General features: G+C 44.1%; 1 protein-coding gene across 1 annotated transcript in view; it reads left to right on the forward strand.

Moving 5' to 3' along the window:
- The first annotated feature begins 3,129 nt into the window (after window positions 1-3,129).
- adarb2 (adenosine deaminase RNA specific B2 (inactive)) overlaps window positions 3,130-24,550 on the forward strand; it is an 832,900-nt gene continuing 811,479 nt past the window's right edge. Inside the window, exon 1 of the mRNA XM_070880093.1 lies at window positions 3,130-3,229. Coding sequence (XP_070736194.1) covers window positions 3,130-3,229 — 100 coding nt within the window. The remainder of the gene's footprint in view (window positions 3,230-24,550) is intronic.

The following is a 24,550-nucleotide window of genomic DNA, read 5'->3' on the forward strand; positions in this document are numbered from 1 at the left end:
CAGATAATCTGATTCAGGTGTTGGTTGAGGGATAAATGATGGCGAGGACACTGGGAGAATTCCTCATATCTTTTTCTAATAGTGCCGTGGGATCTTTTATATGTACCATGACAGGGCTTCAGTTTAACGTCGCATCCGAAAGATGGCACCTCTGACAGTGGAGTGCTCCCTCAGTACTGCACTGATGTGCCAGCCTAGATTATGTGCTCAAGTCTCTGGCGTGAGAGTGCTACCATCGAGCCAAGGTCGGCACTTGCAAGTCCAACCAGGACACATGCTTTGTATGCATGTGCACTTAAAAGCAGACACAGAACTCTTCTCCCCTAGCTGCTGAAGTTTTAATGTTTTGACAATATGACAGGCTCCAGTGCCCACACATTCGTAACATTAAAATGAATCTGCTTTAAATTTGTACGGTTTCAGGCTGCCCAGTTTCGTAAAAGCAGCTTCGCAAAGGACCCAAAATGATACTACACCTGACGTGAAGCCGGAGGGGGACTATAATTCTTAAGGCAAAATGTGCTCGGGAGTCAGATCCTTGATCTGGCACCTGAGTTACCACAGTCTAATTGAAGTTGAGAGTACATTTCAAATGAGCAACTATTACATAACACCATGAAACCACAGTGCCATCTCTCACCACCAGATCCCTTTGCTGTATGAGCTGCCACACCATATTTGGCAATGAGACTTTTTAATTTTATTTTGATTTACTTCTCTATTTCTTCCACAGTAACTGAATTTCTTCAAATCTAGGAATGAGCGATGGCTTACATCCTCGTACAATGAATCTCAGCAACACACTTTCATTTGAAATGTGTTACTAAATTGTATATTTAAATCTAATTGATAAAGTACAACAGCAATAACTGATACGACAAACAAAACAGCTCCTCTTCTGCGGCTAAATGGCTCTCCCTCAGCCAGGGTATGTAACCAGCACGAGGACCATTTATTGCCTGAGACAAACCTGACAAGTGCAAGTTTTCACTTTGTGTTATTATAAATCATACAAGCCACAATCTTCTTTTACGTTATAAATCACAGATAAAAAAACAGAAGAAGTTTGACAATGAGATAATGCAGAAACAAGTAAAATATGATTCTGATGACAAAGTAACAGTCATCTATACTACAGTGTTTTATTAATCATAAACATGAATATTAATACAAGCATGTTGGTAAAAAGGGAAACAACGAATTCTTCCAGTTGCAAAGAAGGGTCACACACAAAACTGTTACCTTTCTTTTTCCAGTTTCTTTACAACCTGCTCATTTATAGCATTTTTCTGTTTGTAATACAACTATTTGTTTTTTTTTTCCTTTCTGTTTTAAGCAGTCCAGAAGTGGCAGTTGTATGTCACTGGATTAGTCAAACTCCCGTTCTTATACATGGGACTGTGGGGCAGCCAACAGTAGTTTCGGGATCAATCCCATCTAAGGTGACACTCCAGTGCAGTGCTGAGGGAGTGCTGCACTGTTGGAGGTGCCGTCTTTAGGCTGAGACGTTAAACCGAGGTCCTGTATACTCTCAGGTGGATGTAAAAGATGCCATGGCACTATTTCAAAGAAGAGCAGGGAAGTTATCGCCGGTGTCCTGCCTGTACTTATCACTCAATCAACATCACTTTAAAAAAAAACAGATTATCTGGTCATTATCACATTGCTGTTTGTGGGAGCTTGCTGTGCACAAAATTGGCTACCACCTTTCCCACATTACAACAGCGACGACACTTCAAAAAGTACTTCATTGGCTGTAAAGCGCTTTGGGGCGTCCGGTGGTCGTGAAAGGTGCTGTATAAATGCATGTCTTTCTTTCAGAAGTAGGCCATTCAGCCCCTCAATTAGATCATGTCTTATCTGTATCTTAATTCCATCTAACCGCTTTGGTTCCATAACCCTTAACATCCTTGCCTAACAAAAATCTATCAATTTCAGTTTTGAAATTTTGAATTGACCCTCAGCCTCAACAGCTTTGGGAGGAGAAAGAGAGTTCCAGACCTCCACTACCCTTTTGTGTGAAGAAGTGCTTCCTGACATCACCACCCCTGAATGACCTAGCTGTAACCCAGTGTCCTCACTGGCTACCTTTACCACAGTTGCTAACTCGCAGCACCAGTGTGTAAAATGTGGGGAACAAGGGAGCAGGAAAACTGTGTGTGAAACATCGTGCTGGGTCGAAGTGATGTTTGCAGTTGCAGGTACAGAAGTTCTTTTTCCCCCCAGTTGCACGAACAACCACTGGAACCTAAAAGAGGGATGAAGTCGAGATTTTGTAAAAAAAAATTTAAGCTTTTATTTGTTTGAAATTTCAGGAAAATTATCTATTTGAGTGCAAAATATTATCGTCACTCGTTAACTGCTAATTGATTACAAGAGTTGCTGCATCTGTGCTAAAAAAAAAGTGAATTTATGTTTAATGACAGTTTAAAGCAACATTAACACACAAAAAAGCTCCCGAAATCCCCCTTTATGCAGCATTGCTCCTGTAAACGGTGCCTCAGGCTTTGCCTAGCATTGGCGTTAGCTGCCAGACTGTTTTTATTCCCTACAGCGCACTTCTCGCCTTCAGGTCCCGGGCATCCATCAGCCTAATGGGAGCTGAGTTTGCAACTGACAGAGGGAGGGGGGCGGTGGTTGGGAGCTGGTCGCTGTTGATGTCACAGCCAAGAGACAGTCATGATTGGGTCTAATTATAATTTGCCGTAGCAAATAGACAAGCTTCTCTGCACGATTGGCTTCAAAGTGGATAGTGCCAAAAGAGAGAGAGAGAGAGAAACTAACAGAAGAGCAGAAAGTAGAATTGTTGCATTCAAAGCCCGCCAGGGCAAGCTGGAGGTGGTTGCCTTGAATATAAGGGCTGTCTGACGACTGGCTTGTAAATCAGCTTTAGTCAGTGCCACCTCACTCTCCCAAGTGCTAAATGAGGAAAGGGCAGCTTCAAGAACAGAGTGGAGAGAGAGAGAGAGAGACAACAGGGAGAGAGAGCTGTAAGGGATGAAAGTGTAAGGGAGGGGAGGGAACTAAGTCACAAATAATAGACAAAAAAGTGCAGTAGAAAAGAGAGGAAGGAGACACACTCATATTTAAAAGGCACTCTTGAAGCACTGTATTCTCAAAACTGCGGCAATGGCATCAGTACTGGTGAGCAACAGAGCTTCGGGAACTCCGGGCAGCCAGCTTAAATGCAAGTTCAAAAGGAGAAGGAGGAGGAGATCGAAGAGGAAAGGTAAGAAGCGTTTCCTGGTGTGTGTGTTTTTTTTAAAAGAGCGTGTGCCATCTCCGAGCTGGGCTGGATTCCGCCGGCAGACTGTCACCACGCCACGTTTGTATTAGCTGGAGATAACAATGATATATTCCAGGCAGCCGCTAGATAAAAGTGTAATTGATGAATAATTGAAGAGAGCAGGGTTTATCCAGTCACTGATTGTCGGCGCGGTCAGTGGGTTGCACGGGTTCTGGGGGAAGGGAAAACCGAGATAAGTGGTGGCTTTTGACTGGCGGTATTTTCCATTCTGCTGACTATAAATGACGGTGCGCGTTATTGTCGAGTGCCACAAGGAACAATCTGGTTGTGTGGGGCTACTAAATAAATCACATTTTATATGCTCGGAGCAACTATCTCGTGTCTGTATCCATCGTCCCTCCGCGATGACAGTTAATGTTTATGTAGCTTGGCTCTACCCGGTCTAGTTGTAAAACTAAAGTTGACAGTTGTCTTGTTTCCCTTCCTCCCTTGGATTTGGGGACTTGTCTGAACTCAAAAGACAAGAATGCAAAATCGGTTGTTTTATTTTTGCAAGTTGACATTTTAAGTTGAGACATCATTTCGGGAAATTGCAATCAAACAGAGTCCAAGCACTTCTCAAGCGAAATCCCAGCAATAATCCTGATCCAGGCAAATTGGGACTGACTGGAGTCCCCAATTTGTGCTGCTTTCACTGTCGACAGTTAACCAGCTCTGGGAGAAGCGAGTGTCATTCTAAACAACTTGTGCATCTCTCCCGACCTATTGCTGACAGATGAGAAGTTGCTTGTTGTCATCTCAAACAAAATAAAAAATCAAATTGGAAAAATACCGCAGCTTTGACACCAGCACAAAGTCGTCATGGAAACACAAACTGGCTTGTTCCCCCGAAGCTTACCTTTTAGGTTCTAGGAATTGTTTCTAAGAATAACTAGGACTGAGTTGAAAACTGTGTCTATATTGAATTTACAAGAATGTAGTTGTCTCCTCTTCCCACCCCGACCCCCAGCCGTTGTTTTATACGGGTTGTTAAATTAATATATCTGCTCTGATCCTAAAACCCGCGTCTGAACTGAAGCTCGCAGTTTTGGCCAATATTGTCACAATTGCTATGAATCTGCGTTGCGCCGAGTCCAAGTAGTCTATTGTAGACTTACATTAACTGGAGAAGGGACACTGATGCCTCAAATTCTGGAATATATTGGATATATTTAAGGAAAATACGCCGTGATTTATACTGAGCGGGTTTACAATTCCCTTATAGCCGAAGCAAAAATCTCTCAAACTTCGGACCGCTGTCCTACAAAGAGCTCACTGAGGGCTGTGGGTAGGATCAATGTGCTCCTAATTCACTGATTCTAACCCCTATCTTCAGGATGTGTTGCACATCAACTTTTACGGTGTTTTAGAGTGTATTCTGCCAGTTCAATAGTAGTGCTGTAAAATGATTGTATGTCCAGGATTTACTTTTAAAATCTGATATTTTATATATATAGATATATATATAATAAAGAGTCCCTCCTGGGTTATTTTTAAATGATCTTTGTAGAATTATACCTACCTCTGCAAAATGTTGCTCAAATTAGCTCAAAGGGGCAGAACGCATTTAGTCTCAATAATTCATGTTGGTTCCGTTCTGTTCATTTCTTATGATTTCCTTCAAAAAATAAATGTTCAGTGAAACCTTTAGAAAGCAGGGGTAACTCGGAGAAAGGAAGGATTTAATAATGACAAACTAATGATGGAGAATAAGAGACTGAGTGAGTGAAGGGATAGAGAAAACAACGGGAGAGAGAGAAACAAATATATTGGTGTAGGGAAGATGAGCACTGGAGGTGAGAGCAGGTCGGATTTTTTTATTCGAAATTACATTTCTATGAAAAAATTTAATAGTAAGATTAAAAAATCGCACCTAAGAGCTGAACACACCGGGCGGCCGTCCATTTCCCCTGCAGTGGCTCAGGTAATGAAATGAGCATGTTTGATTGTGGCTGGGTTCGGGGGTAGAACTCTCTCCCACAGTCAGGCTGGCTCGGCTCCTGCAGACCTGCCCCCCGCTTATCGCCGACACACTCTGTTGACAGCTGAAGAGGGAAAAGAGTGGATTTGATGATAAAAAAATTACATCGATTAAATCTTTATCCTCCGTCTAATTCCTCCAAGCTTTTTTTTTACTATCGCCCTTCACTCCCGGTGATCCGTGTAATGACAGCAATTTGAGATTGCATCAAGGGCATTAGTAAATGATGGCTGAACGCGAGAGAGAGAGAGAAAAAGACATTAAAATAAAAATTGCCCTCAGCTCCATCCGTGCGCCCGAGGCTGGTGGTGGTACAGTGGGCTCCGCACTCTCCCCCCATCTTATTCCTTGGCTACAGCGGCACATTTCCACCTTGCAGTCCGGGTCTCTACAATCCTTTCCTTCACCAGCGCGGAATCATTCAGGCACCCATGGGTTTTAAATGGCTTGCTGAACGGCGCTGCTCTCCTAGTTGCCTTGATTGATTCCCGGCAGTTGATTTAACTGCTGTAAAAATACAGCTTTGAATTTTAATTGCTCGCAATAAAAAGACTGGGAGAAGTACTTAGCAAAACTCACACTATCTTCAGTGATAGTTTTTATGGATTAACCCCCCCTACCCCATCCACACACACTCACTCACTCACTCACTCCCTTGCTAACCTCCACCTGAGTTCTGACCGGACAGTCTGCTTATTTATTTCCATGTTCCTTTTTTAGAAATTCTGTGATCTCTCCACTCACGAGTAAGCTTCTCGGTAATAACGCCGCCTGGTATGAAGCAGAAAGGGCTCGTGTGACGGAGTCAGAGGGCTCTCGTATTTCCCAGGAAGTATTTAGTTTGGCGGTGGGGGGGTTACCTTTTAATTCAGCTCTGATCTTCTGGAGGTGAAGAAGGAACAGAAAAGAGGACGAAAAGAATATATGAGCAACGACAAAAAGGGAAGCACCGAAGGAATGAAGTTAAGTGGAAGGGATGTGGGGAAGATCATATCCCCCAGTCGAGTAGACAAAAAGGCATGGAGCTACTGACAATACAACTTCTCCAGCCCTCCTGTGTGGAGAGCAGTGCATCAGACCAGTTACACTAGAGGTGGGAGAAATGCAGGGGTTAGGGAGGGGAGCAAGAATAGATGACTTTTTCGGAAGCTTTTGAAATCAGGGTGGTGAGGTGGAGGGATTTGAGGAGAGGGAGTTCGGAGGAGGACGGGGTGCAGTGGCTGAATGAGGCCAGGTGGTAGGGAGGGAGCTGGCAATGAGAACCCATTGATGTTACATGCTGCCAATTCTGTTTCTATCCGCCCCCCTAAAAAAAAAACTATTCGCCCAAACACATTTTAATTCCATTATTACACTTTTAAAACCTCATCCAAAAATGATATGCTTCCCTTTTTTTCATTGGTTATTTGAGGTTGAGTATAATTTGATTTTTGCCTTTTAACGGTATGCACCTGTAGAAATGGCACGACAAATGTTACTTCACCAGGGAGCAAAACAGCAGTGTTTGCAGGTGATTAATCCTGTCGCCATACTCCAGTGGTGGAGCGTGGCCCAGCAAATTGAGGGTCGCAGGTTCACGCTCGAAGCCTTGGCTGATGGCTGAACTCCCCTGCTCTCGCTGAGCGGCTTTGGCTGGCTCTCCGTTGAGCTGGTGGCAGGGGAGCGTTCCATCTGAGTGAGCAGGGAAGGCTGGCAGGAACAGCCTTGTTCTGCACAAGGACACACAAGTCTGACACACAAGTCCTGTCAGACACACAAGTCTGCAATCAGCTCCCCTCTGCTCTGAAGGTAGAAGCCCAACAGTGGGTGGCAGCAGAAGGGAAGGGAACGCGGGAAATGGGGCATGCGATTATGAGCGGCAGTAAAGCAAAACTTTTTCATTCCTTGTGGAATGTAAAATTGTCTTTTTAACAAGCAACAAGCGGGCGGGACTATAGCAAGTTATGTTTTGAGACTGGAGGTTACAGCAGTAGGTGGGCCTTTAATGTATTTACAGAGAAGCCAATATTATGGGAATGTTAGGAGTGAGCTTCACATAGAATTGCACATAATTAGATAGGAAGTGCGACACGGAAACAAGCCACTTGTCCCAACCAGTCCATGCCGGCGTTTATGCTCCACTCGAGCCTCCTCCCATCTTTCCGCATCTAACTCTATCAGCATAACCCTCGATTCCCTTCTCCCTCGTGTGCTTATGCAGTTTCCCCTTAAATGCATTTATACTATTCGCTTCAACCACTCTCTGTGGTAGCGAGTTCCACATTCTCACCACTCTCTGGGTAAAGAGGTTTCTTCTGAATTCTCTATTGGATTTCTTGGTGACTATCTTTTATTGATGGCCTCTAGTTATGCTCTTCCCCACAAGTGGAAACATTCTCTCTGTATCCACTGTATCAAAACCTTTCATAATTTTAAAGACCTTTATTAGGTCACCCCTCAGCCTTCTTTTTTCAAGAGAAAAGCGATCCAGCCTGTTCATCCTTTCCTGATGGGTATACCCTTGCAGTTCTGGTATTATCCTTGTAAATCTTGTCCGCACCCTTGCCAGTGTCTCGATATCCTTTTTATAATATGGCGACCAGAAATGGTGAGATTATACCTCAGATCCATGTAGTCAGGGGGATTTCTTTTGGAGTCGCACTCTCCACAGGGAGTTTTGCCTGGGGAGTACCAGGGTTTGGGAGCATTCTCTCTGTGATTTTCCGTCTAATAAAATAATGAATTGAAAATCATGTGTGAGTTCTCGACATGTGCTTCCAGCAGGTAAAGCTCTGGCCAGGAGTGCACTCTCATAAAATGAGCCTCTGTGTAACTGTTTATTTTTTTTACAGTCAGACAGGTCAAAATAGGTGGCATTTTCAAACCCATCACATTCAGCCTCACTCCAAATCACAGGGAGCTGATCGGGTTTGAATAATTTTCCTCTTGTGTGTCCCATACCTCCTTTTTTTTAACCTAACTGTTGTATGCAGAGACTGTACTAGATACATCTTACTGAGAGTGAACTTGTATCACTGAAAAGACTCACAAAGGAGCATGACCAGTGTGCGGAGTGGAATTCAGCATAGTTTTATTAAATGCTGTTTGGGAGCCCTTTGTGATTCTCCTTGCAGCTTAGTATCAGCCGAGGGCACGGTCAAACTCATTCCACACTCTTCTGGCAAGTGAATTGTGGCCCCCAAATGCCAGTTTAAAAAAAAATGAAATGGTGTTGAATTTCACCATTCCACTCGGTCGTGCTTCCCAATGGGATTCAGTGGTGTTTGCAGAGCAAGTTCGCTTTGACTAAACATCATCATCATCATCATAGGCAGTCCCTCGAAATCGAGAAAGACTTGCTTCCGCTCTAAAAGTGAGTTCTCAGGTGACTGTACAGTCCAATGCAGGATTTGCAGTCTCTGTCACAGGTGGGACAGACAGTCGTTGGAGGAAAGGGTAGGTGGGGAGCCTGGTTTTCCGCACGTTCCTTCCTCTGTCTGCGTTTGGTTTCTGCATGCTCCCTGCAGTGTTACTAAACATCATGCCATTGCTTCCGAGAAAGCATGCCGAGAACATGCAGAAATCAAGCACAGGCAGCGGAAGGAGCGCGCGGCAAACCAGTCCCACCCACCCTTTCCCTCAACGACTATCTGTCCCACCTGTGACAGAGACTGTGATTCTCGTATTGGACTGTACAGCCACCAAAGAACTCACTTCAGGAGTGGAAGCAAGTCTTCCTCGATTCCGAGGGACTGCCTATGCTGATAATTGCTTCCAATCCCACTAAACTGTTATATAGTCGCAGTCATGTTCCATGGGTGGGGAGGAGAGGTTATTGATGCAATTTTGTTTACATTGTCTCTTAATCAAAATGAAAAGTATGCACATCAATAAATCAGAGCTGAGCAAAAGTTTCCAAGTTTAATTCAATAAGTTTATTACAATAAAAATGTTAAATATTTTCATAAATATATATATATATATAATATACATAGCCAATGAAATACTTTGAGTGCAGTCACTGTTGTAATGTGGGAAAAGCAGCAGCCAATTTGCACACAGCAAGCTCCCACAAACAGCAATGTCATAATGACCAGACAATCTTTTTTTTGTTATGCTGATTGAAGGATAAATATTGACCAGGACACCGGGGATTAATCCCCTGTTCTTCTTTGAAATAGTGCCCTGGGATCTTTTCCGTCCACCTGAGAGCAGACGGTTCATTCTATCATTCTAAGATGGGCTGAATGACCTTTCTCATCCCTATCTGTCCTGCCAAAATAAACTCTTGAGGACCAACCGTGGCTCATCCAAAAGACGGCCCCTCCGACAGTGCGGCACTGCACTGGAGTGTCAGCCTAGAAGTATGTGCTCAAGCCCCTGGAGTGGGACTTGAACCCACATCCTTCTGACTCAGAGGTGAGTATACTACCCCCTGAGCCGCAGCTGACAGTTATTCTGTGGAATATTTCTCGCATCTGATCTGTACAGCTACAAGTGAGGATTTTCATCATAAAATTTGATGTAATTCCCCTTTCTGGCACTGACATAAAAATTGCCCTCATGTTCAAAAGACTTTCATGGTCGACCCCATAACTCTGGGAGGTGACAGTGAGCTCAGCAACTCCAGGCAACCAACTAGACACAGGAAGGTGGAAAACAGATATGCTGCACAGGTATAGAGCGATTTTAGGATCTCACTGACTCAAATCAACTGCTACCATTGAGGGCATTACCATCAGCACGCCTCATTGGTACTCTTGCCACTCAAGCCATGCTCCAGTCTAAGTGACATTCACTATCCCAACTCCAATAATGCAGTCATTACTAGAGTGCTGGAACATTCTGTAGAAAATGAGAGATAATCTCAACCTAAAATCAATAGCAGATCAGCGCACTCTAACATGACTGGTCGAAACGGAAAGGACACAGTTCTCTAACCACATCAGTTCTGATATTTTGCAAACAGATTTGTCGAAAGATTTCAACCCATTTAGTTTAGCAATTTAAGCAACTCGGATGCCGGTTTGAGTTTGTCACGAGATGAATATGTTGGCTATGAGCACAGGGGGTGGGAGAGGGCAACTGCGACTGGCCCCACTCGTGCCTAGTCTGTGTTGGATCAGCTTCCTTTAGAATAATGCAGCTCAAATGTCAAATCTGCATGACGCGAGTGTCACATGCCATTTATTTAAAAGCATTCTGTTTTTCAGACTGTCCACAGCACGTGGATATGTGTTAAGATTAAGCAGACGTGTATTGATGGACTAATCTGTAGGAAATGTTGCAGATTAATGTGATGGTTTTTGGTCAGCAGCTGTAAGCAGATTGTGTGCAGATTTCATTTGATTTTCACATTCATCCATTCGGTTGGTTCCTGGCCGTGCTTTGGCTCAGAGTTGCACTGGGCTAAAAGGAATCGGTGGAGCCAGACTGTGGGTGAATCCAAACCTTCCTGTTCTTGCTCAGAAAGTGTGTGTGCTTGGTCATTAGGCGAGAACTGGATCGTGTTCAACTGTGCTGCCCCCCTTGACTGAATAGCCTGTCAACGCTGACCGTCTCGGTTCACACTTGAAGACGAATGGTGACGGCCCTTGTGCAAGGGTGCACCCGCACAAAAACCGTGCCTTAGGGATAAGAGGGCGAACATGTGATGGGAAATCTGCACACTTGACAAGGCAGCTCGACATTGCAAAATATGGACAATCCCTAAACATGCTGTGGGAGGCGGCGTGTGTGCCTCAGAATAGTCCCGCTCACCAACAGCAAGCCGTGCTCTACCTGACACAAACTAGGAATATGTTTAAACTCTTCTGAAGTTCCTTTTCACCCACCCCTGTCTTCAGAAGAGTTCAGCTCGTATCAGTAAGATGAGCTCTTAATAAAGAGAATTACAGCTATTGATAAGAAGTAGTACATAACGGGGCACTGCAGCACAAAACGCGATTCAGCGTGTAAAACACTTTGGGATGTTTCAACATAATGGAGATACTTTATAAATGCATGCATTTCCTTTTTATTTTATTTCCATAACTGCTTAAGATGCATTTAGATTTATGTTGTGGTTTACAACAATAACAATTTTACCACACCCTGTGGAATATTTCCTCATATATCGGAATGGATACCGTTGTAAGAAAGAATGTTTCACAGTGTGTGATCCGCCCATCGGTATGGATTAGATTTAAAATGAATAGTCCCACTCGTCAATTTAATTTGAATTACTTTGGGAATGGGTGATGTAAACCATCATCCTGGAAGGAAGGACACCAGGCGATACAAGTGCAGGGACGTTTAAGGTGGCTTATATGAACATTTTTATTCGCTATTTTAAGAGACATAAGTCGTATGTTTAACACCTCCGTCAACACAGCAGAAGAAGGACTTGCATTTTTTAAGCGTGCTAAGCTTTCCACGGCGTAGGTTCAAGGTCAAAATAAGAAATTAGGAATTGTGGAATACGGTGGAATATGACTCATTTCCAGCAAATAAATCGTATTGAATACTTCCTGATTATTTAGCCTGTGTATCTCACTCGGCGCTCTTAAATCCATGCCATAAAAGCAGGCAATGAAAGTGAGGAAAGTCAGTACAACAACCTAGCAAGCCTGTCGTGACAGCTGCAATAATAGATTCTGGTGGGATTTGGCTGGAGTACTGCTTCTTGGGTGTCATGTCATTGTGTTTGACTAAATATTTCCAATGTTTCGTGTTTATTTTTTAAATTGAACCCTTGCTTTGAAAATTAGATTTAAGCTAAGTGGCAGCTATTCCTATGTAAATCATTTGTAACTGAAACAGAATGAGGATTCTATTTACAAAACAGGTACAGTTTTTAAAGCAACAATTCAGATCCTTGCCAAAACAAATATTGTACACCTATTGTGAAAACACAAATAGAATGTTCTGCTTATTTGCGTTTCATAACTCGACTGTGCACAATTAACCAATCAGCAAATTAAAAAAAAATAACATTGGTCCGTCTGAGTCTAGGTAAAATAAAATTGTTTGCAATGATAAAAGCGCATCGGTGCAGCATGTACAGTGGTATGAGAGTTGGCTCAAAAGTCGGACTGTTCCGATAGTCCACAAATCCTTTAATTTTGTGGACTTGTGGCTTGCCAGAGCTGTTTGTTATTCAGCTAACCAGTCCGAATACAATTTATCTGGGAAGGTGACGGTTCTTTAGTGTGGATGGAGTACAAGTAATTCAGGTGAAATACTACCTCCGAGAGGTTTCCTGCCGTTGTGCAGTAAACAGTGAGTCTATTTAAGGTCAACCAAGTTGCTTATCATCTGTTTTAATAAACGGGGCAAAACACGAAGCAGAAGTCGTCATATCTCGTTCAATAAAGCTGGGTATAGTCTATATCCAGCGACTTGTGAATTTCTTTTCCCTCGCATTATTCTGTTTGCACCGAGAGCTGCCGAGATGACGGGAAATAAGCTTTGCGTGGAAAAATAGCAAGGAAAAATTGATTTGAAAACAAATTGGTGTATATTTCGAAACCTCGCCTCAACTGCAATCCGGCATTAATGTTGGCCGGCAGTCAGGAGTCGCCACCGACCGTCGCACCATTTATGGTCCTGTTACTGCTTACTCGCTCCTGAACCGCACGGCTCCATAAACCGGGCAGGCTTGGAACAGGAATACAGACCTGCACAGAGCAACATCTCATCCAGCCTTGTTAACCAACAGGGGACACAATTGCTGCCCGGGGCTGAGCACGATCGTTTCCACATAGATTTTTTTTTGGCAGTAAACACTTTTTTTTGCCCTCTTTACATTTCAACAAAAAAAGAGAAAGATAAAGAAGCTGACACGTACCCCTGATAACCACAGGCCTTCCGTGTCTGTGCTAGCTCTGGCCCATTTCTAACAGGGTGCCAGTCACCTTCCCCCCAATTTTATATTACAGGTTATTAACGGGCACGCAGTCAATTTAAGAAAGATTGTGCTGCGCAGTCGGACCTGCGGTGCCTGGAAGTGCAGAATAATCCCGTTTATTCTTACAAAACCAGTCTGCATACGCTCAGCAGGTCAGCGCAGCAGTCGAGGAGAGAACAGATAAGTTGACAGTTCAGGTGTGAATCCTTCATCGGAACTTTATTATTATGATGATGATTATTCCTTTTTTTTTCAGAAATCCAACTGAGCAAATTAACCAGGACCGAGTACTAGCCAAAGTGACATTTTCTTCTCCTGCCTTGACTTGTTTAATGAGAGTATCATTTCCGATTCCCCACCCCGCAGCACAGTAAATTTCAGTAAGAACTTAAAGCCAGCCCTGTCACTTTTTCCTTTTAATGACCAAAGAAAGGAAGTGAGCGTCATTTGGTCATTTAACTGGCGCAGAGTTCCACAAACCAAGAGGAAATCATTAACACTGAATGGTTACAGCACAGAAGGAGTCCATACGGCCCGTCGAGCCCGTGCCGGCTCTCTGCAAGAGCACTTCAGCTAGTTCCATTCTCCCGCCCTTTCCCGTAGCCCTGAATTATTTTTCTTTCAGCTACTTATTTAACTCCCTTTTGAAAGCCGTGATTGAGTCTGTCTCCACCACCCTTTCAGGCAGTGCATTCCAGATCCTAACCACTCCCTGCATAAATTTTCTTTTTCCTCATGTCACCTTTGGTTCTTTTGCCAATCACCTTTAAATCTGTGTCCTCTGGTTCTCGACCCTTCTGCCAATGGGAACAGTTTCTCTCTATCGACTCAGTCCAGACCCCTCATGATTTTGAACACCTCTATCAAATCTCCTCTCAACCTTCTCTGCTTTAAGGAGAATAACCCCAGCTTCTCCAGTCTAACCATATAACTGAAGTCCCTCATTCCTAGGAATCATTCTCGTAAATCTTCTCTGCACCCTCACATCCTTCCTAAAGTGCGGTGCCCAGAATTGGACACAATACTCCAGTTGAGGCCGAACCCGTGTTTTATAAAGGTTCATTATAACTTCCTTGCTTTTGTACTCGACACCTCTGTTCATGAAACCCAGGATCCTGTATGCTTTTTTTAACATAGAAACATAGAAACATAGAAAATAGGTGCAGGAGTAGGCCATTCGGCCCTTCTAGCCTGCACCGCCATTCAATGAGTTCATGGTTGAACATGTAACTTCATTACCCCATTCCTGCTTTCTCACCATACCCCTTGATCCCCCTAGTAGTAAGGACTACATCTAACTCCTTTTTGAATATATTTAGTGAATTGGCCTCAACAACTTTCTGTGGTAGAGAATTCCACAGGTTCACCACTCTCTGGGTGAAGAAGTTTCTCCTCATCTCGGTCCTAAATGGCTTACCCCTTATCCTTAGACTGTGACCCCTGGTTCTGGACTTCCCCAACATTGGGAACATTCTTCCTGCATCTAACCTGTCTAAATCCATCAGAATTTTAAATGTTTCTTTGAGGTCCCCTCTCATTCTTCTGAACTCCAGTGAATACAAGCCCAGTTGATCCAGGTCTTTCTTGATAGGTCAGTCCCGCCATCCCGGGAATCAGTCTGGTGAACCTTCGCTGCACTCCCTCAATAGCAAGAATGTCCTTCCTCAGGTTAGGAGACCAAAACTGTACACAATCCTCACCAAGGCCCTGTACAACTGTAGCAACACCTCCCTGCCCCTGTACTCAAAACACCTCGCTATGAAGGCCAATATGCCATTTGCTTTCTTAACTGCCTGCTGCACCTGCATGCCAACCTTCAATGACTGATGTACCATGACACCCAGGTCTCGTTGCACCTCCCCTTTTCCTAATCTGTCACCATTCAGATAATAGTCTGTCTCTCTGTTTTTACCACCAAAGTGAACAACCTCACATTTATCCACATTATACTTCATCTGCCATGCATTTGCCCACTCACCGAACCTATCCAAGTCGCTCTGCAGCCTCATAGCATCCTCCTCACAGCTCACACTGCCAGCCAACTTAGTGTCATCCGCAAATTTGGAGATACTACGTTTAATCCCCTTGTCTAAATCATTAATGTACAATGTAAACAGCTGGGGCCCCAGCACAGAACCTTGCGGTACCCCACTAGTCACCGCCTGCCATTCTGAAAAGTACCCATTTACTCCTACTCTTTGCTTCCTGTGTGACAACCAGTTCTCAATCCATGTCAGCACACTACCCCCAATCCCATGTGCTTTAACTTTCCACATTAATCTCTTGTGTGAGACCTTGTCAAAAGCCTTCTGAAAGTCCAAATATACCACATCAACTGGTTCTCCCTTGTCCACTCTACTGGAAACATCCTCAAAAAATTCCAGAAGTTTTGTCAAGCATGATTTCCCTTTCACAAATCAATGCTGACTTGGACCTATCATGTCACCTCTTTCCAAATGCACTGCTATGACATCCTTAATAATTGATTCAATCATTTCACCCACTGCCGATGTCAGGCTGACCGGTCTATAATTCCCTGTTTTCTCTCTCCCTCCTTTTTTAAAAAGTGGGGTTACATTGGCTACCCTCCACTCGATAGGAACTGATCCTGAGTCAATGGAATGTTGGAAAATGATTGTCAATGCATCCGCTATTTCCAAGGCCACCTCCTTAAGTACTCTGGGATGCAGTCCATCAGGCCCTGGGGATTTATCGGCCTTCAATCCCATCAATTTCCCCAACACAATTTCCCGACTAATAAAAATTTGCCTCAGTTCCTCCCCCTTACTAGACCCTCTGATCCCTTTTATATCCGGAAGGTTGTTAGTGTCCTCCTTAGTGAATACCGAACCAAAGTACTTGTTCAATTGGTCCGCCATTTCTTTGTTCCCCGTTATGACTTCCCCTGATTCTGACTGCAGGGGACCTACGTTTGTCTTTACTAACCTTTTTCTCTTTACATATCTATAGAAACTTTTGCAATCCGTCTTAATGTTCCCTGCAAGCTTCTTCTCGTACTCTATTTTCCCTGCCCTAATCAAACCCTTTGTCCTCCTCTGCTGAGTTGTAAATTTCTCCCAGTCTCCAGGTTCGCTGCTATTTCTGGCCAATTTGTATGCCACTTCCTTGGCTTTAATACTATCCCTGATATCCCTTGATAGCCACGGTTGAGCCACCTTCCCTTTTTTATTTTTACGCCAGACAGGAATGTACAATTGTCGTAGTTCATCCATGCGGTCTCTAAATGTCTGCCATTGCCCATCCACAGTCAACTCCTTAAGTATCATTCGCCAATCTATCCTTGCCAATTCACGCCTCATACCTTCAAAGTTACCCTTCTTTAAGTTCTGGACCATGGTCTCTGAATTAACTGTTTCATTCTCCATCCTCATGTAGAATTCTACCATATTATAGTCACTCTGCCCCAAAGGGCCTCGCACAACGAGATTGCTAATTAATCCTCTCTCATTACACAACACCCAGTCAAAGATGGCCTCCCCCCTAGTTGGTTCCTCGACATATTGGTCTAGAAAACCATCCCTTATGCACTCCAGGAAATCCTCCTCCACCGTATTGCTTCCAGTTTGGTAAGCCCAATCTATGTGCATATTAAAGTCACCCATTATAACTGCTGCACCCTTATTGCATGCACCCCTAATTTCCTGTTTGATGCCCTCCCCAACATCACTACTACTGTTTGGAGGTCTGTACACAACTCCCACTAACGTTTTTTGCCCTTTGGTGTTCTGCAGCTCTACCCATATAGATTCCACATCCTCCAAGCTAATGTCCTTCCTAACTATTGCATTAATCTCCTCTTTAACCAGCAATGCTACCCCACCTCCTTTTCCTTTTATTCTATCCTTCCTGAATGTTGAATACCCCTGGATGTTGAGTTCCCAGCCCTGATCATCCTGGAGCCACGTCTGCATAATCCCAATCACATCATATTTGTTAACATCTATTTGCATAGTTAATTCATCCACCTTATTACGGATACTCCTTGCATTAAGACACAAAGCCTCCAGGCTTGTTTTTTTTAACACCCTTTGTCCTTTTAGAATTTTGCTGTACAGTGGCCCTTTTTGTTCTTTGCCTTGGGTTTCTCTGCCCTCCACTTTTCCTCATCTCCTTTCTGCATTGGTTCCCGTCCCCCTGCCATATTCGTTTAACTCCTCCCCAACAGCACTAGCAAACACTCCCCATAGGACATTGGTTCCGGTCCTGCCCAGGTGCAGATCGTCCGGTTTGTACTGGTCCCACCTCCCCCAGAACCGGTTCCAATGCCCCAGGAATTTGAATCCCTCCCTGCTGCACCACTGCTCAAGCCACGTATTCATCTGCGCTATCCTGCGATTCCTACTCTGACTAGCACGTGGCACTGGTAACAATCCCGAGATTACTACTTTTGAGGTCCTACTTTTTAATTTAGCTCCTAGCTCCTTAAATTTGTTTCGGAGGACCTCATCCCTTTTTTTACCTATGTCGTTGGTACCAATGTGCACCACGACAACTGGCTGTTCTCACTCCCTTTTTAGAATGTCCTGCACCCGCTCCGAGACATCCTTGACCCTTGCACCAGGGAGGCAACATACCATCCTGGAGTCTCGGTTGCGGCCACAGAGACGCCTATCTATTCCCCTTACAATTGAATCCCCTATCACTATTGCTCTCCCACTCTTTTTCCCGCCCTCCTGTGCAACAGAGCCAGCCATGGTGCCATGAACTTGGCTGCTGCTGCCCTCCCCTGATGAGTCATCCCCCTCAACAGTACTCAAAGCAGTGTATCTGTTTTGCAGGGGGATGACCACAGGGGACCCCTGCACTACCTTCCTTGCACTGCTCTTCCTGCTGGTCTTCCATTCCCTATCTGGCTGTGGACCATTCACCTGCGATAAGACCAACTCGCTACACGTACTACTCATGTCATTCTCAGCATCGTGGATGTTCCAGAGTGAATCCACCCTCAGCTCCAACTCCGCAACGCGGTCCGTCAGGATCTGGAGGCGGATACACTTCCCGCACACGTAGTCGTTAGGGACACTGGAGTCGTCCCTGAGTTCCCACATGGTACAGGAGGAGCATAACACATGACCGAGCTGTCCTGCCATGACTTAACCCTTAGATAGGCAACAACAATGCTAAAGTTTACTCACTGTTATAGAAGAGAAAAAAGAAAAACTACTCACCAATCACCAGCCAATCACTTACCCCCTTGGCTGTGACCTCAACTTTCTGTTTCTTTCTACTTTTTTGCCCTCTCCCTGTAGCTACACAAGTATGCCTCACCAACGAACTCCCGACGCCTCTCCACGCACCTCTCGCCGCTGCTGGGCCCCGGACTCCCTGCTGTGCCTTTTATAGGCCTCACCAACGAACTCCCGACGCCTCTCCACGCACCTCTCGCCAACTTTTAAACCACTTTCTCAACCTGCCTTGCCACCTACACCCCCAGGTTCCTCTGTTCCTGCACCCCTTTAGAATTGTACCCTTTAGTTTACATTGCCTCACCTCATTCTTTCTACCAAAATGATTCAAAATGATCAAACTAAGGAAGTAATTCCACTCACTGACAACACACTACATGTATTACCTTGGCTCAGTTAATAGTATGTTTGACTGCTATCAGGTTTCTGTGTTTGCATCCACAGCAGGAGTTTGAGCTGATATTCTAAGTTGACATTCCAGTGCAATACATAGGAACCAAGAGTAGGCCATTCAGCCCCTCTAGCCTGTTCCAGCTTCAGTTGGATCTTCGCTGATCAGCACCTTCACTCTATTTAGCTGTTTTAGCCCCATATCCATGTCCAATAAGAATCTATGCATCTTAGTCCTGAAACCTCCAATTGACCCCGAATCTATGGCCTTTTGCGGGTAGCAAGTTCCAGATTTCTATTACGCTTCCCGATTTTCCTCCTGAATGCACTAGCTCTAATTTTAAGATTATATCCCCCTGTTCTTGATCCACCACCCCCACCACCCAGAGGAAATAGCTTCCCTTGCATCTATCCTATTTGGTAGTGTTGCATTGTTGGTGGGAATCTGTTCTGGTAGATATTAAAGATCCCATAGCGTTGCTCAAAGAAGACCAGGGGGTTCTCCGAGTGCACTGGTCAAAACTCCACTGCCAAAATAAACTGATCTAACTGTTTGTGGGGCATTGAGGGTGGCAGGAGGGCTGAATGTTTGCTGCTTTTGCCTATCTAATAACAGTCACTGCACTTTAAAAGTAAATCATTGTGTGAAAAGCTCCAAGGCATTTTGATGCTTTGGATAAGGTGCTATTTAAATGCAAGTGTTATCACTGTAGCCCACACAATGTATAGAGCACTAAGAAATATCATAGCTTGACAGATTAGAATACTGAAGAAGCATCAGTCCAGAAACATTAACCTTTTGAGGGCAACTAACTGTACAAGCACCATGTAAAGTTGGCCAGAATAACTGGGAACTAAATCTAGGTCCATTAACACAATGTTCGTAAAGAACACTCTGAGAAGCAGAGATAATGTGAATCTGTACTATTTTTAAACCAGGTATTTTCTGGAGTTGTCAAAGGGATAATTTATTCTGCTTATTCTACATATAAAATGTATTAATATGCAGTAGTTGTGTCATATTATGCAAATATAACCGATGTCTATTAAGTAAATAACCCGTTTGCTAAAAATTTATATAGAATCGCAATACTGTGGATGCCGGAATCCGAAATAAAAACAGAAAATGCAGGAAATACTCAGCAGGTCAGGCTGCAACTGTGGAGAGAGAAACCGAGTAAACATTTCAGGTCGATAATCGACCTGAAACATTATCATCATCATCATCATAGGCAGTCCCTCGGAATCGAGGAAGACTTGCTTCCACTCCTGAAGTGAGTCCTTTGGTGGCTGAATAGTCCAATACGAGAACCACACTCCCTGTCACAGGTGGGACAGATAATCGTTGAGGGAACGGGTGGGTGGGACTGGTTTGCCGCACGCTCTTACCGCTGCCTGCGCTTGATTTCTGCATGCTCTCGGCTCAGCACCCTCCCAGATGCACTTCCTCCACTTAGGGCGGTCTTTGGCTAGGGACTCCCAGGTGTCAGTGGGGATGTTGCACTTTATCAGGGAGGATTTGAGGGTGTCCTTGTAACGTTTCTGCTGCCCACCTTTGGCTCGTTTGCCGTGATAGAGCTCCACATAGAGCACTTGCTTTGGGAGTCTCGTGTCAGGCATGTGGACTATGTGGCCTGCCCAGTGGAGCTGATTGATTGTGGTCAGTGCTTCAATGCACTGAAACGTTAACTCTGTTTCTCTCTCCACAAACGCCGCCTGACCTGCTGAGTATTTCCAGCATTTTCTGCTTTTTTTGCTAAAAACTTAGCTTGGTTCACTTATCAGGATTACGAAGTATCAATAATTGAAATAATTAACTTGCTAAAACCCACGTTTGGAATGTATGTGGTTTTGAAGATATTGAAATGTTTTTTTTTACGCGAGATCGATAGCTCTCACTCACGCCTGTGTTTGAAAATCACTGTGACACCAGTCCTGTGAAACTAGATCCAGGACCTCTATGATTGGGAGAAACTAGCAGCGAGAAACTGATGTCACTCTGATCTGTAAGCACGGGTGCATGTGAGAGACAGTGATGTCCTTGTGAAATGCTCACGAGTATCTCAAAAACCAACTGCCTTCCAATATGATTTCCATTAAGTGAGCTACACATAGGGTAATAGATGACTGGCAGTGAGTTACAAGGCAGTAATTCAATCCAGCGGTTCCCATGGATGTCATAAACCACAAGATTGAATTACTGCCTCAAACTCATTGCCAGATATTCCTTGCGCTTTCTCTTCCATCGCTTCATGCTTATTTTAAAATCATGCTCAATATTTGTTGTTTCCCCACTATTATCTGGCAGACTACCTGAACACAGTTACATGCCTTATCTAAAGAGTTTTCAAGTGCCTGGTTGTATATTTAACCTGATACCACCCAACACCCACACCACCGCCCCCACCCCCCCAAACAAATCAATATGAGATACAAGTTATGCAACAGACTACGTGTCAGCTGTGGCTCAGTGGGTAGCACACTCGCTTTTGAGTCAGATGGTTGTGGGTTCAAGAACTTGAGCACAAAAATCTAGATTGACACCCAAGTGGAGTGTTGCTCTGTCAAAGGTGTCAACTAAGGTGTTAAACCGTCTACTCTCTCAGGTGTACATAAAAGATCCCAGGGCACTATTTCGAAGAAGAGCAGGGGCATTATTCCTGGTCTTCTGGCCAATATTTATCCCTCAATCAACATGATAAAAACAGATTATCTGGTCATTATCACATTGCTATTTGTGGGAGCTTGCTGTGCCCAAATTGGCTGCCGCGTTTCCTACATTACAAGTGACTACACTCCAAAAGTACTTAATTGGCAGTAAAGCACTTCGAGACACCCGACGATCATGAAAGGCACTATATAAATGCAAGTCTTTATTTTAATGCACACAACTGTATGACGCAGTGGATTGGGAGATGTAGCTTCGGAATTAATTCATAGTGAAATCTACTTGTGCAGAAGAACGTGACTGAGAAACTATTGCCGCCATGCGTGCATATCATCAGCGTGCCCCAGTGTGTTCCAAATTGACAACTGACCAAGTCCTTACTCCAACTTTGGCAGTATAATCCGCACAGCCTGTTTGAGCTGGGCAGCGCTCTTTACATTCCTAGTTCTCTTTCGAGATACTTCGCTGACTCGTCATACTGTGAAGCTGCGCGTGTGCATACGTGGGAAATTGTGCACATAAATCAGCTATTGCAAACTTGCAGTCAGAGCTGTGTGTGTGCGTATCCAACTACTTTCTCTGGTTAAACAGTTTAAATGACAGACAGAAGGAGCAGAATGATTATGAGCAGCAAGTGGAATGAGAGGAGAATGGGGCTGATGTGATGGGCAGAGTGACAGGAACACACTGAGCAGAGTGGAGCTCACCAGACAAGCAAAGTGACTCAATGGAATGGATAGAATAGCAAAAAAAAAGCCTCAGATAGAATGGGGCTGGAATCAGGGGAAATGTTGCCTGGAGTTTGCGTGACATTACTGTGTACCGACCCTTGTTATAAAAGCTGCTCAAAGGTGGGTTTGTACCTGGCTAAACAGGATTCAGCCCGTTTATACTGACAGTTGAAGACAGGAATGAGACAGATAGACGTTCCACTCTAACCTCCGTCTGTTGTTGGTCATCAAATGGTTACAGCACGGAAGGGGGCTATTCGGCTCGTCGAGCCCATGCCGACTCTCGGCTGGTCCCACTCCCCTACCCTTTCCTGTAGCCCTGCAAATTTTTTTTCCTTCAGCTACTTGTCCAACTCCCTTTTGCAAGATAAAATTGAGTCTGCCTCCACCACTCTTTCAGGCAATGGCATTCCAGATCTTAACCACTCGCTGCGTAAAAATGTTTTATCTTAAGTTGCCTTTGGTTCTTTTGCTAATCACCTTAAAGTCAAGTGAGATCCAAGCCTGACTGCAATGGGATCTTGCTGTGCCAATCTCATCGGTCACATGCAGCAGGATTCCATGGATTTGCGTGTCCTGTAATAAATTTCCAGGTAACCTCTAAAGACTGATGACATGCCGAAGCTTTAACATGTATAATCTGATTTAAATTGTGGCAAAATTACTTGCCTCCATAGTTACTAAATGCTTTTAGATTGGCTCAGGTCCTGGAACAACATGGCTTTAAACGTTTGCATGTACAGGCCTGTTGGTAGGATAATTTTGCACTGTGGCACATTGTAGATCACCTGCAGGATAAACTTTCACGGTTGTTTGGGGGTCAGTTCTCAATCAATTTACAATATTTTGTATCTACAACGATGAGTGGTGTTTTGAATTTTTAAAAAATATTTCCTTTCATTTGTGGTTTGCATGCCACCTAGATTGAAATTCCCTTGCTGATGGCTACAAGGCCCATAATCAAAGTGCATTTGAACAGTTTCTATAGTGCTCACAGAGCTAGCTGGGTGAGTCTGCAGCTCTGATTGATGGTTTCGTGAAGAAAAGCCACAAGGAAATAGAACATAAATACATAAGAATTAGAAGCAGGGGTAGGCTATATGGACTCTCAAGCCTGCTCCGCCATTCAATAAGATCATGGCTGATCATCATCCACAACTCCACTTTCCTGCCTGATCCCCATATCCCTTAATTCCCTTAGATTTCAAAAATCTATCTATCTATCTCAGCCTTGAATATACTCAGCGACTCTAAAGTTTCACAACCCTCTGAGTGAAGAAATTCCTCCTGACCTCATTCTTAAATGGCCGACCCCTTATCATAAGAACATAAGAACATAATAAATAGGAACAGGAGTCGGCCATACAGCCCCTCGAGCCTGCTCCGCCATTCAATAAGATCACAGCTGATCTGATCATGGACTTAGCTCCACTTTCCCGCCCACTCCCCATAACCTCTTATCCCCTTATCTTTTAAGAAACTGTCTATTTCTGACTTAAATGTATTCAATGTCCCAGCTTCCACAGCTCTCTGAGGCAGCGAATTCCATAGATTTACAACCCTCTGAGAGAAGAAATTTCTCCTCATCTCAGTTTTAAATGGGCGGCCCGTTATTCTAAGATCATGCCCTCTAGTTCTAGTCTCCCCCATTAGTGGAAACATCCTCTCTGCATCCACCTTGTCAAGCCCCCTCATAATCTTGCATGTTTCGATAAAATCACCTCTCATTCTTCTGAATTCCAATGAGTAGAGGCCCAACCCACTCAACTTTTCCTCCTAAGTCAACCCCTTCATCCCCGGAATCAACCTAGTGAACCTTCTCTGAACTGCCTCCAAAGCAAGTATATCCTTTCGTAAATATGGAAACCAAAACTGCACGCAGTATTCCAGGTGTGGCCTCACCAATACCTTAGATAGCTGTAGCAAGACTTCCCTGCTTTTATACTCCATCCCCTTTGCAATAAAGGCCAAGATACCATTGGCCTTCCTGATCACTTGCTGTACCTGCATACCAACCTTTTGCGTTTCATGCACAAGTACCCTCAGGTCCCGCTGTACTGCGGCACTTTGCAATCTTTCTCCATTTAAATAATAGCTTGCTGTTTGATTTTTTTTCTGCCAAAGTGCATGATCTCACACTTTCCAACTTTATACTCCATCTACCAAATTGTTGCCCACTCACTTAGCCTGTCTATGTCCTTTTGCAGATTTTTTGTGTTCTCCTCACACATTGCTTTTCCTCCCCATCTTTGTATCGTCAACAAACTTGGCTACGTTACACACAGTCCCTTCTTCCAAGTTATTGATATACATTGTAAATAGTTTGGGGTCCCAGCACTGATCCCTGCGGCACCCCATTAGTTATTGGTTGCCAACCAGAGAATGAACCATTTATCCCGACTCTCTGTTTTCTGTTAGTT

Source organism: Pristiophorus japonicus, chromosome 5, assembly GCF_044704955.1.
Source record: "Pristiophorus japonicus isolate sPriJap1 chromosome 5, sPriJap1.hap1, whole genome shotgun sequence".
In the NCBI taxonomy this organism is placed as follows: Eukaryota; Metazoa; Chordata; class Chondrichthyes; family Pristiophoridae; genus Pristiophorus; species Pristiophorus japonicus.